General features: G+C 37.7%; 1 protein-coding gene across 4 annotated transcripts in view; it reads left to right on the top strand.

The window, feature by feature from the left end:
• Positions 1-16,483, top strand: part of ANKRD28 (ankyrin repeat domain 28) — a 170,122-nt gene that overhangs the window by 85,992 nt on the left and 67,647 nt on the right. For all 4 annotated transcript variants that reach the window (XM_081235948.1, XM_081235947.1, XM_081235946.1 and 1 more), the window contains one exon: positions 11,592-11,670. In XM_081235948.1, coding sequence (XP_081092074.1) covers positions 11,592-11,670 — 79 coding nt within the window. The remainder of the gene's footprint in view (positions 1-11,591; positions 11,671-16,483) is intronic.

Genomic DNA, 16,483 nt, shown 5'->3' with positions numbered 1-16,483 from the left:
TTATTTATTTATTTATTTATTTTTGCTATGCTGGGTCTTCGTTTCTGTGCAAGGGCTTTCTCTAGTTGTGGCAAGCGGGGGCCACTCTTCATCGCGGTGCGCGGGCCTCTCCTGTTGCGGAGCACAGGCTCCAGACGCGCAGGCTCAGTAGTTGTGGCTCACGGGCCTAGTTGCTCCGCGGCATGTGGGATCCTCCCAGACCAGGGCTTGAACCCATGTCCCCTGCATTAGCAGGCAGATTCTCAACTACCGCGCCACCAGGGAAGCCCCCATGTATCACTTTTGACTCACCTAAAACTTAATACTGATAGCCTACTGTTGACCAGAACCCTTACCGATAACATGAAGAGTCGATTAACACAGATAATATATGTTATTTTTATTATATACTGTATTATAGTAAACTAGAAAAAAAGAATGTTATTAAGAAAATCATAGGGGGACTTCGCTGGTGGCACAGTGGTTAAGAATCTGCCTGCCAGTGCAGGGGCCATGGGTTCGAGCCCTGGTCCAGGATGATCCCACGTGCTGTAGAGCAACTAAGCCCGTGTGCCACAACTACTGAGCCTGTGCTCTAGAGCCCGCGAGCCACAACTATTGATCCTGCGTGCCACAACTACTGAAGTCCGCGGGCCTAGAGCCCACCATGCTCCGCAACAAAAGAAGCCAGTGCAATGAGAAGCCTGCGCACTGCAACGAAGGGTAGCCCCCGCTCACTGCAACTAGAGAAAGCCCGTGCACAGCACCGAAGACCCAACACGGCCAAAAATAAATAAATATATTTTAAAAAATCATAGGAAGAGAAAATACATTTACAGTACTTTACTGTATTTATCAATACTGTGTTTACATCATCTGTTTATAAGATGAATCATCTCTCTCACTACCTACATCAGTATTGTACAGTATGATACAAAACACTAGATGTTATATGTATTACTAATACTAGACATCAAAAAAGAAAAGATAATATGAAAAAGAAATTCATACTTATGTGCAGGTATAACAATTCATGCACTGATACTGAAGCAGCAACAATATGATTGCTTTATGGTAGCGTGGTGTAATCAGTTGTTTCCTAGTAGCCTAGCTTGTACACTAATGAATGAATCATTATAAAAACCATTTATCTGTGTTGACAGGCTGATAACACATTTTCTCCAATTACAAGGGGGGGTGGGACGGGGAAAGGGAGGGTATACTGTATGGTAATTTAATTCTTTGAAAGCAAAGTTATAAAACAGTAAAAAAAAAACTAACATCATTTATATTAAATATCACTCACCTTATGTGCCTGAGTAAGGATAGACTATTATGTACATATCTTTTATGCATTCATGACATACCTAACTTTTTCTTAGTTTTTTCAGTATATGTAGACTACATGGCTCATCTGCTAGTTTTTCAAATTGTCACAGATTTCCAAAATTTTTCCCAATATATTTATTGAAAAAAATCGGCATACACATGGACCCCACGCAGTTCAAACCCATGTTGTTCAAGGCTCAACTGTATATACAGTCCTGGATCTCTGGCTAGTGCAGCTTTTCTAAAGCAGTAAAAGGAGAGATAGCATGCTTATTACCCAGTTATTCCTCAGCCGCTCCTTTTGCTTCCTGTGGAATACAGAAAGGGAATATAGAGGGGCATCGTTTATAGGCTAATAATAGTTCTGTGCATAGAAGGAATAAGCTAGATTTCAGTATCCTTAAGTGTGGGGAAGCTCAGCCTCTAGCCCAAATAGCTAAGCAGTGTACTTGCTGCAGTTTTGCTTTTTTTTCAAGATTCCCAGGAGAAGCCACAACTGGCCAAGCTTTGATAAATACTTTTAATTGGTCAGTTGTCAGTATAACGTTTTGGTGAAGAGCCTGTTTGAAAGCAATTTCCTCATCTATTAAGAATAATGCAGGGGCTTCCCTGGTGGCACAGTGGTTGAGAGTCCGCCTGCCAATGCAGGAGATACGGGTTCGTGCCCCGGTCCGGGAAGATCCCACATGCCGTGGAGTGGCTGGGCCTGTGAGCCATGGCCGCTGAGCCTGCGCATCCGGAGCCTGTGCTCCGCAATGGGAGAGGCCCGCATACCGCAAAAAAAAAAAAAAAAAAAAGAATAATGCATGCTCAACGGTACAGTAATTTTGCAAAGTAAAACAGATGTGTCAAGTGCTTTATGCAGTGCCTACTGCAAAATAAAGATCTGTGGGTTGCACTCCTTTTCTGAGAAACTCCTCATTCCACATGGTTACTCTAGGAACTGCTGTGTTAATAAAACCTGACTTCTTCAGCTATTCTCACTTGATTTGTACACAGGTGAGCAACTAACCAAAGTTGAGTCGATCAGAATACTGTTCTGAGGTTTAGAATTAAAAGACTTCTCTTTGGTCTGCTGAAGTTTTTAAAGTAAATCCTGGGATCTCTAATGCTTTGTTTCCTAATGTGAGGAAAAGTGTTGTTGGCGAAGGCAAAGAAAAGCAGCTGATGCTGAAGAAACTGAGAAGTAGACAGAGTCCTGAATGTTTCACGTGCTCTTGTGGCCTTGCCACATGCCTTCCTGACCTAAGTTGTAGTTGTTGGTGCTCAGTTCCATGAGGTATTCTGGTGTCCTTCTGATAAGTCCATTTTACCTAAATTGGTTCAATTTAGATTTATTTTGCTTGCACCCAGTAATGCCATCTAAGGTATGTGTTCAATAAATAGTAACTCTTAAGGACAGTGAGAGAAACAGAGACTGTTTACTAGTCAAAATACTTTTAAAATTTTTATTTATTTATTTATTTTTGGCTGTGTGGGGTCTTAGTTGTGGCATGCGGGATCCTTCATTGGGGACAGACTCTTTGTTGTGGCACAGGCCTCTCTCTAGTTGTGGCGTGTGGGTTTTCCCTTCTGTAGTTGTGGCGCATGGGCTCTGTAGTTTGTGGCACGTCAGCTCTCTGGTTGAGGCGCACGAGCTCAGTAGTTGTGGAGCACGGGCTTAGTTGCCCTGTGGCATGTGGGATCTTAGTTCCCCGACCAGAGATTGAACCCGCGTCCCCTGCATTGGAAGGTGGATTCTTTACCACTGGACCACCAGGGAAGTCCCCCGAAATACTTTTTACTTTACTTACAGTTACATTCCTCTGCTAAATGCAGATGATTTTTCATGTTATAATCTGGAACTTTAAGGTTCCACAGAGGTTCTCAAAGTACTCCTTGGAAAAGACTCGTAGCAAACATTTTAGAACTGGTTTTTAGTGCATTTATGTATAGTTGTCTGTACCCAGAGATTTGGGTAGTTGTCTGTCAGAGGCTATTCTAGAATGTACGGTGTTCTGGGACCCCAAAATCAATATTGGAGTCTTCTACGAGCTATACAGTACTTTAGAATATTATTGATTCAGGGCGGGTTTTCTTCATTAACATTTAAATTTGTGTAAACCTCTGTATTGCCTGTGTGGTATGTAACTTTAAGCCAGCTGCTATGTGGGTATAAAATTGACACTTTGCTTCCTCCAGATACTTATTACCTAATTATGAAACCATGACATAAGCCCAAAGTTGAGCAATAACAAGAATGCCATCTGTATGGTACAAATGATAATGTTGTAATAGAAGCACAGGATAGAGAGACCCCGGTGTGCTGACGTGCTCCTTAAGACTTTGAGACGGAGATGAAATTTGAGCTGGACCATGAAGAGTAGCAGGGATTTGGGCAGGGGAAAGGCATTCTGGGTAAAGGGAAGAAAGGTGAAAGATGAAAATGTGCTATTATTCATTCTATTAGTAGAGATTAACTGGTTTCAGCTATAGGTTAGTACTTCTGAACATCAGGTTAACGAGGGAGGGTGGAGTTGATTGGTGATGGTGTCAGCCACTAAAAGTGATTGAGCTTTTGATTTAATGAATGTGAAATTGCCTTCAAGTTTGATCTGCTAGTACGTAAACCAGTTGGATCTCTGTGATTTGAGGATGAGAGGATAAGTTTGGAGGATAGTAGTGAATTTAAAAAGAAAAACTAAAAGCACAATCTAAGGATTTTTCCAGATAGCTGTAAGTGTACAGAGTGTCACTTCCATGCCAAAGTAAGCTAGGGTTCTCTTATTTGAAGCATCTCAGACATCCACCAACACCCTACAGAACTATATCCCCAAAGCCAAGGTTCACCGTGGGGCTTCTCTGAGTGCAGGGTGTTGAGGACAACCAGCCATCATAACTTACTTTATGAAGGGGTCAAGGCAAGAATGGATCTGATAAATCCTAGCTAAGTTCAGCTGAGTTCTATGGACCAGAAGCTGAGCACTGAAAGATGATACCCAGATACTCAACAGGGAAGTTTCAGTCTGATAGCAGTAGAAATAAAAGAAAAAGTAAAAATGATGGGGCAGAAAAGAGAGTGACCATTATGGGAAAGTAAGTGGGGAAAATAGAGAAAAGAAAAAAAAACTACTTAGAAAATTATGGTAAGAAATTGATAAGAAAAAGTGAAGTCAGGCCACAGAATGTTTTGAGGGAGAGTGATTAGTTTTAAGCAGACAGCGGTTAAATAGATAGTGGAGCCTTGTAAATAGAGTCTGTATAATAAGTTAACATCACACACCTAAAGCTCAACTGCCAGTGCTTCAGTCCTGATTCTGCCAATTCCACATGATCTTGAGTAAATTCCTTAAACTTTTCTGTGACTTGATTTCCTTATATGTATTCACTTCCTTAACCTTGCGAGGTAAAGTGCTCAGAGCAGTCGTAGCATAAAGCAAGCTCTGTGATATTGGTGTTACTATTCTTCCTGGTTACAGCTAATATACATGAATGCTTCAGTACCTGGAGTAGGGCAGAATTGTGGAATTGAGTCATTGTTGCGAAGGTTGTAGTTGAATCCGTATACATAGATGAATTCTTAGACTCTCTAACTATTTCTTCTTGTACAGATGTTCTCTCTTTCAATTTATCATTTCTAACTTTTCACCTCTCTGTTTTCCTACCTTATAGGCTTCCTCTTATTCCAACCTGATCCTAAAATCTGCTTTAAGTTAAAGCTTCCACAGAAAATGTTGAGAATGTGTAAGTGCAGTTTGAATTCCCAGGTTTGACGTAAGGCACTTCCTGTTAGACCTAATACCCCTTTTCCTGGGCTGTGCTTGGGATATACCATAGATGCCCTTCTTTCTCACAGACTCATTCCCTAGGTTGTCTAACCTTGCTTGACTCTGTTTTGCTGACTGTTTCTGGAGTTCGCCATAGTACAACATAAAAACTAAAGTATAATTCAGGATGTTTCTGAACACTTTTTAAAAACTTTATTTTGAAGAAATTATAGATACTGCAGAATTACAGAAATGGTACAGAGAGGATCTTGTGTTTCTATCAACCAGATTCCTCCTGTGATGACATCTTACAGTGCACTATCAAAAACAGGAAGTTGATACTGGCATAGTACAACTAATTAGACCACATACCTTTCTTGGTTTTCACCAGTTCTTGCATGCACTCATATGGGGGAGGAGGAGAGGAGTGATGGTAACATCTCTGTGTATAATTCTTTGACATTTTGTTATATGTGTAGATTTGTATAACCGCCAACATGTTCAAGATGCAGAGCTATTGCATCACCACCAGCGAACTCCCTCATGTTTCAGTCACTTGTGTGCAATGCACCAGTCTACCGTTAGCATGGGGCCCAACCCCAAAGTGGTTAGCAATCACTGGTCTCCTTTAATATGTGTCCTTTTCCTATCTTTCAGGATAATCACTTATAAGCACAAAAGCTATTTTTCAGTTTGCTTTAATTTGAGGAGGGTGAATAATTTTTTGTAGTCCTAATCATATGCACAAAATATCTTTTCAGGGCACCACATAAGAACTGTAAGAAAAATATTTATTTCAGTGGATATAATCAAAAGCTGTGTGATCAAATGAGTTAAATTTTTTGTTTGAGTCTGTTGTGTGTATTTCATAATTCTAGTTGGGATTGTTTTAGAATACAACATGGAGGTATGGTTTCTTTAAAAACCGACTTAATATCTAAGAAACATTTTCTTTAATGGGCACCTGGACTTGTGAAATGCCTGGTATGGTAAATTACTGAAATGCTTTTCAGCTGATTGAAATGTTATTTTTAATTTTTTAATTTTACTTTTTGAAACATGTACATGGTAATAACTCCGTACGGTACCAAAAGCCACAAATGGTGAAGAAGAACTCTCTCACACTTCAGACTCTAGCGTCAGAGTTCTTTACCCAGAGGCAATCACTGTATCTTGAGTATACAAGATATCCTTGAGTATCCTTCGGAAGGTGTTTTATGCATATTCAATCCTAGGAGCGTGTAGAACCTTTAGCATATAATTGTTTCGAGGCTGCGTTTTTCATTTAACACTGTGCTTTAGAGATGTTCCATTGATAAGGAACATGGGGGTCTGCTTGTTATTTTAAATTGAAAGCATAGTGTGATGTTGGGTTGGCGAAAAGGTTCATTTGTTTTTTTCCATAAGATGGCTCTAGTAGCACTTAGTTGTCTTTAACTTCATTCAAAATAGTTTCGTTAGATTGTACGTGACAGCTGTCATATCAGCGTGCATTCAGAAAAAGGCTTAGCAAAATTGATGAATTTTTGTGTAGCCATTTTAATATTGAAGATGGAAGAAAGAAAGCAACATTTCAGCATATAACACTTTATTATTTCAAGAAATGTAAAACTGCAACTGAAATGCACAAAAAGATTTGTGCAGGGTATGGTGAAGGTGCTATGATGGATTGAACATGTCAAAAGTGGTTTGCAAAGTTTCGTGCTGGAGATTTCTCGCTGGATGATGCTCCATGGTCGGGTAGACCAGTTGAAGTTGATAGTGATCAAATCGAAACAATAATTGAGAACAATCAACATTATACCACGCGGGAGATAGCTAACATACTCAGAATATCCAAACCAAGCGTTGCAATCATCATTTGCACCAGCTTGGTTGTGTGAATTGCTTTAATGCTTGGGTTCCACACATAAGTTAAGTGAAAAAAACCTTCTTGACCACATTTCCGTATGCGATTCTCTACCGAAACGTAATAAAAACATTCCATTTTTAAAACAAACTGTGATGGGCGATGAAAAGCGGGTACCGTACAACAATGTGGAACGGAGGAGATTGTGGGGCAAGTGAAATGAACCACCACCAACCACACCAAAGGCCGGTCTTCATCCAAAGAAGGTGATGTGTATATGGTGGGATCGGAAGGGAGTCCTCTACCATGAGCTCCTTCCGGAAAACCAAATGATTAATTCCAAAAAGTACTGCCCCCAGTTAGACCAGCTGAAAGCAGCACTTGACAAAAAGCGTCCAGAATTAGTCAACAGAAAACGCATAATCTTCCATCAGGATATCGCAAGACCGCACGTTTCTTTGATGACCAGGCAAAAACTGTTACAGCTTGGCTGGGAAGTTCTGATTCATCCACCGTATTCACCAGACATTGCACCGTCCGATTTCCATTTATTTCGGTGTTTACCAGTTCTCTTAATGGAAAAAATTTCAATTCCCTGGAAGACTGTAAAAGGCACCTGGAACAGTTCTTTGGTCAAAAAGATAAAAAGTTTTGGGAAGATGGAATTACAAAGTTGCCTGAAAAATGGCAGAAGGTAGTGGAAGAGAAGGGTGAATCATTGTTCAATAAAGTTCTTGGTGAAAGTGAAAAAGTGTCTTTTATTTTTACTTAAACACTTAAAAAAGGCACTTTTTGATTCATATCTTCCAGTATCCTCCGTAATAATCTGTAATAATCTAGTGAGTAAACTGCTTTCCTGGGTCCTGTGAGCCACTCTAGCAAATTAATCAAACCCAGGGAGGTGGTCCGGGGAACCTGGATTTGTAGCCAGTCAGTCAGAGGACCAGTAACAACCTGGACTTGCTCTTGACCTCTGAGGTGGGGTGGGGCCCCTGTCTTGTAGGACTGAACACTTAACTTGTGGCACCTGATGCTGTCCCCTGGTAGGTGGTGTCAGAATTGTGTTGAGTTGTAGGACGACCAGCTGATGTTGGAGCATTGCTTGGATGTGTGGGGAAACCCCCCACCACCACGTTGGAATTGGATTCAGAGCCCTTACATAGTATTTCACTATGTGGATGTGCAGCTCAAAGACCTCTCATCTGAAAAACGTTCATACCTGGTAGTGATAAGCTGATCAAAGTCTGACAGAAGGAAGCATTTTAAATGATCTTTAAGCATTTTACTGCAACAATGTGTATTTTCCAGCCATTAAAAAAAATACTGGGCCAAGGCTTTTTGGAGTCCACTGACAGTTCAATGTTACCTTCCTTGCATAGACCATGCCCACAGTGCGTTATCTTTAATTCCCATTTTGGGTTTCTTTAAGTGATGTGAGAATTTAGATACCTAAGAATCAAACTGAGGGCAAAACTTCTCCATATTTTAACTGTTTGCCTTAGTGTTTCAATTGTCTTGGCCACACCCAATTCAACAGTACTTTTTTTCGTAGCTTGCCTTTATTGAGTCTTTATATAGTATTCAACCATAGTGATCATAGAAACAATTTGCTTTTTTCATTCCTGTTTCATCAGTTTAAATAATATTTTTTAAAATTACATAAATTATTGCAGGTGCAGATGGCACAAGCAGTTGTGGTAACAAACACGTCTTACCCTGGTAAACATATACCCAGTGGTAGGAGCAAGCATGCAGTGTCTTGGTTGTGGTGGTCTATTAGTCAAAACACATGGTGTGCCAAAGTCACCGTCTGTTTTACTCAGGAAACAGAATATAAGATTAATCATGTGATTCAGTTAAATGAGGGTTGGTTAAGAGCTGCTTGTGTTTCATAATTTTAAATAACCACTTCCTTATTGATGGGCATTGAAATTATTTTTGGCATTTTGCTTCCTATATGATCAGTAAATATACTTAAGTTTTGTTTGCACACACATAGCAATACCTTTATCTTAAAAAAAAATTCCTTGAAGTGGAATTCAATGTGTATAAGGGAATAGTCATTTTTTCATTCTAATAAGTTTTGTTAAAGGGAATCTTAAATGTTTTATTGCATGATTTTCAATATTGAATTGTAGTAAAGTAAAATATGATAGGTAAAATTTTTTCTTTTAAAATTAACCAATTTGGGGCTTCCCTGGTGGCGCAGTGGTTGAGAGTCCGCCTGCCGATGCAGGGGACACGGGTTCGTGCCCCAATCCGGGAAGATCCCACATGCCGCGGAGCGGCTGGGCCCGTGAGCCATGGCTGCTGAGCCTGCGCGTCCGGAGCCTGTGCTCCGCAATGGGAGAGGCCACAATAGTGAGAGGCCCGCGTACCGAAAAAAAAAAAAAAAAAAAAAAAAAAAAAAAGACCAATTTATTCCTTAGTTTTTCCTCTCTCCAAATCAAATTAAAGAAAAAAGAAAGTTCATGAGTCATAAAATAATACATAAATAGGATTTAAGGCATTGAGTCATAGAATTCCAGACATCTCTCACACATAAATGATTCACTTTCTGTGTGTGCCGTGTATGTGGTTTATACTGTGAAATAGATGTGTTCCTCAGTTTGAGTGGGTCTGTTCATATTTAAACACTAGGGAAGTTTGATGTGTTAGTGATTAACAGTGAAAAGCCTTAAGCCAAGGATCTTTTTATTAAATTGACTAAGTTAGGACTCAGCTTTGAATAAAGCCTGATATTTTAGTGGTTCTGTGTTAACTGTTTCAATGACAGTTTGTTCAGTAATTTCAATGCAAACCATTTGTTTGATGGGGTATGTATTGGAATAAAAAACATGGTCTTGTGGAAATTAATTGGGGTTTGAGAGACAGGAACTCTTCGCTTATTAAAAACATTAATAACCAGTATACCAACTATTTTAAGAACAAAAACCGTATCTCAAATATATTAAAATTATATGAAGAAATGTATGTAGAGCCAATTATAATTGTGTTACACACATCTTTCTATTTCCTTTATATACTACAGCTAAACCTTTTTGGAATTGCCTATGAATATTTTTAACCCCTCTTTTTTTTTTTTTTTTTTTTTTTTGCGGTACGCGGTCCTCTCCTGTTGCGGAGCACAGGCTCCAGACGCGCAGGCCTAGCGGCCATGGCTCATGGGCCTAGCCACTCTGCGGCATGTGGGATCCTCCCGGACCGGGGCACGAACCCATGTCCCCTGCTTCGGCAGGCGGACTCTCAACCACTGCGCCACCAGGGAAGCCCTAACCCCTCTTTTGACTAGCAGTTTTTTTCCTAATTTATTCTCATTGGCCTAACTATCTTTTCTTTGCATAAATGGGGTTTTGATTGACAAACTGGAAAATTATTATGATGTGAAATTTTTCATTTTTTTAATCTTGAAAGTTATAATGTTATCTTAATACAAGAGACCCCAAAATACAATACCTATTTAAATAAGAATTTTATTTCTCTTAATAGTCTAGAAGTTAGTGGTCCAGCTCTTTGTTGGTGGGGCAACTGTGCTCTACAAGATGATTCAGTATGTTTTGCTTAACAGACTTGTAGGATATTGGCCTGCCTCTGCATGGTCAAAGCCGGTACAGTTGCACATGTGCCTTCTAGCCTGAGGGCAGTGGGAAAGTTTCAGTCTAGCTCTGGATTGGTGTCTTTTAGGTTGAAGATGCCCTGAAAGTTGTGCCTTTACTTCCACTCACGTACCACTGGTCCACACTAAGTAACAAAACTTCAAGACATTCTAGGAGTCTATTCTCTTGCTGGTGGGTAAATAATCAGGTAAAACTTTATTCCTATGGACAAAGGGGAAAATGGATAATGGAAAACAACTAATAATCTGGCTCAAAAGCCAGTATCTAAAAAATTGGATGTAAATTTCAAACTAAATATTTCTAAATGAATAGCTTTCTCAGATACAGCCAAGTCAGCAACACTCTGTTGTAACTTTAGATGAAGTGTAATGTGAATTGAATCCCTGAATGTGACATTACTCTAAGATCTTGCTTCTCAAACTGGAGGACATTGTTGTTTGAGGGGGGAAGTACACACAGCCATGTACTTAGATGTAGCTTCTCTTCCTGGAGGAAGATTTAGAAGACTATGCATAGGATAGGAATATATTTTAGAGCTAAAAACGAAATTGGCAGGACCTTTAAGAAAAAGCTTAGGATTATTTTAAGGGATAATTTCAGATCCCCAGAGATATTTTCTATTTTTGCCACTATAGTCCTGTGGAAACATTTTGATAAGCAAACTTTTTTGTTTGTTAGGGTTTGTTTTATTTAGTTAGATCAACAATTCTAAACTATGTAAAGTTGTGGAAATATATTGGGGGTGGTGGGCGAGTAGTATGAAGTAAAGGAAATTTTCTTGTGTATACAAGCAGCATAGGCATCTTTATTCAAAGAAAGTCTTAAGTTATTTCTTTGTCATCTTAGATTTTTCTTTTATTCTTTGCTGCATTTTATACCATTCTTTTAAGGCCAAAATATATTTTTTAGGCTTTTCTTCTTGCAGAGAAATACTCTGATAATGGGACTTGCAGACTACACTAGAGTTGTGGAAGTAGTAAGCTGTAGTTAATAATGGCTTTTCTTCATTTAAAGTATATTAAAATTAACTTTATATTAAAACTTATGTTCCATCTTTCCTTCTTATCACAGGACAATGAAAAGAGAACTCCACTGCATGCTGCTGCCTATCTCGGAGATGCAGAAATCATTGAATTGCTTATTTTATCTGGTATGGTAAGCTCTGTATAAGAGCACATCATGCACATTTTGGTCATATTTAATATTTATTAAACCTCATTGACTATTTCTTCATATATGTTAAACAACCTGAAACTTATTTGTTCATTCTAGAAGTAATGATCTCATACCATGTCCCAGGTACTGTTTTGGTGCTTAGAGTACAATGGAAAACAAGTCACTTCCTTGTGGAGCATATACTCTAAAGAAAAACAGGCTACAAATACAAGTAAATTTTATAGTATGTTAGAAGGAGATAAGTGCTATGGAAAAATGAAAAAGTAGATCAGGATACAGTCAGCCCTCTGTTTTCATGGGTTTTGAATCCATGGATTCAAACAGCCACAGATCAAAAATATTTGGAAAAAATTCCAGAATGTTCCAGAAGGCAGAATTTGAATTTACCATGCACTGGCAACTATTTACATAGCATTACATTGTATTTACAGCTATTTATATAGCATTTACATTGTATTAGGTATTATAAGTAATCTAGAGATAATTTAAAGTATACAGAAGAATATGCATAGGTTATATGCAAATACTATGCCATTTTATATAAGAGCTTTGAGCATCTGTAGATTCTGATATCCACAGTGGGTCCTGGAACCAATCCCCTGCGAATGCTGAGGGACAGCTGTAATGGAGTGGGATGAGCATTATATAAGTTGGGTATTATATGGAGTAGTCATACAAGGCCTCATTGACCACAGAGTTGCTGGGAGATGATAATAGTTCTCCAACGAGGAGGTGGTAGTAGCTTGGAGCTAGTACAGCATTGGAGGGGATTAGACAAGATGTGATTGTAGATACATTTTGAAAATGATGCCAGCAAGATTTATGTCTTTAAATAGCTTGTGTCTAATTCTTTTTGAGGGTCTGTAAAATATATTTGAGGAAATTGTACTTTATTTTTAAATTTCTTCTAACCTGTTCAAGACCTTACAGTATGAAGTAATGGTAAAACTGTGTCCTATAGAATAGCACCTATGGTGGTCAGACTTTTTGCAGTCCTAAAACAGGCAATCAAAGAGAGCTTAGAAATATTTTTGTTGTATCCAGATGATCGTAAGTGATATTTATTGAAAAAGGATGCCTGTGTTTGAATTGTGCTTGTGTTGCCAGATTGCACAGATATATGCATGATGCAATTGGAGAGATAGTATCATTCCTTTGATATTTGGGAGAAGGAGCAGTGAGAGAAATTTTGAGTGAAAATCCTCTTAAATAGTAGCCTGAATAGAATTTTGCCATTATAAATTAATAAAGTTTTTTAAATGTGGTTTTTATAACAAATTGCATGATCTTATAGAATTACAGTCACTTATGGACCAAGCTAATATTCTTATATTAGTTTCTTTATGAATAACTTTATCACTGACGTACTTCCTTGAAGATGTCTGTTCCTCTATGGATGCTAACTCACTAGTTTTCAGCTGAAATTTACTAGAGGTAAGAACTGAGGAGGTTCAAGAGAACAATAATGCTTCCTCTTAATTGAGGCATATTCTGCTTTAATAATATATCCAGGACCAGATGGCTTCACAGGTGAATTCTACCAAACATTTAAAGAAGAGTTAATACCTATCTTTCTCAAACTGTTCAAAAATTTGAAGAGGAAGGAATGCTTCCAACCTCATTTGAGGTCAGCATTACCCTGATACCAAAATCAGAAAAAGACACTACAAAAAAAGGAAGTTATACCCCAATTTCCCAGGTGGACATAGATGCAAAAATCTTTAATAAAATATTAGTAAACCAAATTCAACAATACATTAAAAGGATCATTCACCATAATCAAGTGGAATTTATTACAGGGATGCAAGGATGGTTCAGCTTCCACAAATCAATCAATGTGATACACGCCTTAACAAAATGAGGCTAAAAATCATATGATCATCTCAATAGATGCAGAAAGAGCATTTGACAAAATTCAACACCTACTCATGGTAAAAACTTTGAACAAAGTATAGAGGGACTATACCTCAACATAATAAAGTCCATATATGGCAAGCCCACTGCGAACATACTTAAAGTTGAAAAGCTGAAACCTTTTCCTCTAAAATCAGGGGCATGGTGAGAATACCCAGTCTTACCACTTTTTCAACAGTCGTAGAAGTCCTAGCCATAGCAGTTAGGCAAGAAAAAGAAATTAAAAGTGTTCAAATTGGAAAGGAAGAAGTAAACTGTCTCTTTTTGCAAGTGACATATTACATACAGAAAACTATAAAGACTCCATCAAAAAACTATTCGAAATAATAAACAAATTTAGCAAAGTTGCAGGATCCAAAATCAATATACAAAAATCTGTGTGCTTGTATATACTGATAACTATCAGAAAGAGAAATTAATGAAATAGTCCCATTTATGATTGCATCAAAAAGAGTAGAATACCTAGGAATAAATTTAACTAAGGAAGTGAAAGAGCTGTACACTGAAAACTATAAGACATTGATGAAAGAAATCGAGGAAGGCACAAAGAAATGGAAAGATATTCTGTGCTCGTGGATTGGAAGAATTAATATTGTTAAAATGTCCATACTACCCAAAGCAATCTACAGGTTCAGTGTAATCCCTATCATAATTCCAGTGGCATTTTTCACAGAAGTAGAATAAAACAATCCTAAAATATATATGGAACCACAAAGACCCAAGTAGCCAAAGCAGTCTTGAGAAAGAACAATAAAACTGGAACTTCCTGATTTTTAAACTGTATTACAGAGCTGTAATAATCAAAACAGTATAGTATTGGCATAAAAACAGACACAGAGATTAGTGGAACAAAAGAGAGCCCCAAAATAAACTTGTGCGTATTGTGATCGATTAAGGCAAAGGAGCTAAGAATAGACAATGGGGAAAGGACCATCTCTTCAATAAATGGTGGTGGGAAAACTGGGCAACTATCTTACACCATACACAAAAATCAACTCAAAATGGGTTAAAGACTTGAACATAAGACCCCAAATCATAAAACTCATAGAAGAAAACATACAGGGTAAGCTCCTTGGAATCAGTCTTGGCGATGATATTTTAGATTTGACACTAAAAACAAAATCAGATATAACAAGTGGGACTATATCAAACTACAAAGCTTCTTTCTGCATAGCAAAGGAAACCAACAAAATGAAAAGGCAACCTACAGAATAGGAGAAAGTAATGTGCAAATTATATATCTAATAAGGGATTGATATCCAGAATATATAAAGAACTCATACAACTCAGTAGCAAAAAACAGACAAACCAATCTGGTTAAAAGTCAGCCAGAGGGACTGAATACACATTTTTCCAAAGAAGACAGAGATATGGCCAAAGGTACATGAAAAAGTGCTCAACATCACTAATCATCAGGGAAGTGCAAAGCAAAACCACAATGAGATACCACCTCATACTTGTTAGAATGACTATCATTTAAAAAAACAAAAAAAACAAGCATTAACAAGTATTAGCAGGGATGTGGAGAAAAGGAAAACCTCTGTTGTTGGTGGGAATATAAATTGGTATAGCCACCGTGGAAAACAGTATGGAGGTTCCTCAAAAAATTAAAAATAGAACTGCCATATGATCCAGCAAACCCACTTCTGTGTGTATATGCAAAGGAAACAAAATTACCATCTCAGAGATACAGGCATGTTCATTGCAGCATTATTCACAATAGCCAAGACATGGAAACAACCTAAATGTCTGTCAATGGATGAATAAAGATGATGTGGTAAATGCATACATTGAAATATTGTTTGGCTGTAAAAAGAGAAGCAAATCCTGCCATTTGCAGCAATATGGATGGACCTTGAGGGCATTATGCTAAATGAAATAAGTCAGAGAAAGACAAATAATTCATGATGTCACTTATATGTGGAATCTACACAAACCAAATTGATAGAAACAGAGAATAGATTGGTTGTTGCCAGAGGTAGACGAGTTGGGGGGGTGGAGGAAATGAGTAAAGGTGGTCAAATGGTACAAACTTCTAGTTATAAGATAGTTCTGGGGATGCAAGCTTAAAAGTTCTCATCACAAGAAAAAAAATTTAACTATGTGAGGTGATGGATGTTAACTTATTGTAGTAATCATTTCTATATTATATGTCATATCATTTTGTTCTACATCTTAAACTAATATAATGTTATATGTCAATTATATAATAAAACTGGGGGAAAAATAATTCTCACCCAGAACAGTAGTCTTCAAACAGTATATGTACACTCTTGAGGTTCTGTAGTGGTGCTTCACGGGTTCTGCTTAAATTTGGTTTGAATGCCATGGTTGTTGAGGCCCAAGTTATACACTAATTTACATACCCCGATTTCAAAATAGCCTTATAATTGTATTGAATGGATTTTTAATAAGTTATAAATTAGAATTGAAACTAAGTGTTTGACCTGATAATTCCCTAAAGAAGAGAATTAAATACATGAAGGGGAAAGTAGACAACAAGATTAGGCTAATTTGTTTGTAATTAGTAATGACAATTGTTACTGAAAAGTTTGGGTAGACTGTTCTTACCCTTCATGTTAGTTACCAATGACATGTTACAATAGTAATTAGGTTAACTTTAGTGTAATCTTAAGAAAATAAAGCAATGTGAAATAATAATCTCCATTTAGCTCTTGCATTATACAGAAGTCATGGTATGCTCCAATAAGAACACACAATAAAGTAAATTACTATAATTTCATATTATAAAAACTACTTTGGTATCCATGGCAAAGAATGAATAGTTCCTAAAATATTTCTCTAAAATGAAAAGTGAAGAATATAAAGAAATTGATCATTCCTTAGAGCTGTGTACTTTGATGTTCATGGAT

Source organism: Mesoplodon bidens, assembly GCF_964165515.1.
Source record: "Mesoplodon bidens genome assembly, chromosome: 5".
Lineage (NCBI taxonomy): Eukaryota > Metazoa > Chordata > Mammalia > Artiodactyla > Ziphiidae > Mesoplodon > Mesoplodon bidens.
The sequence above is the reverse complement of the archived record's forward strand: the minus strand, read 5'-3'. Positions and strand labels throughout refer to the sequence as shown.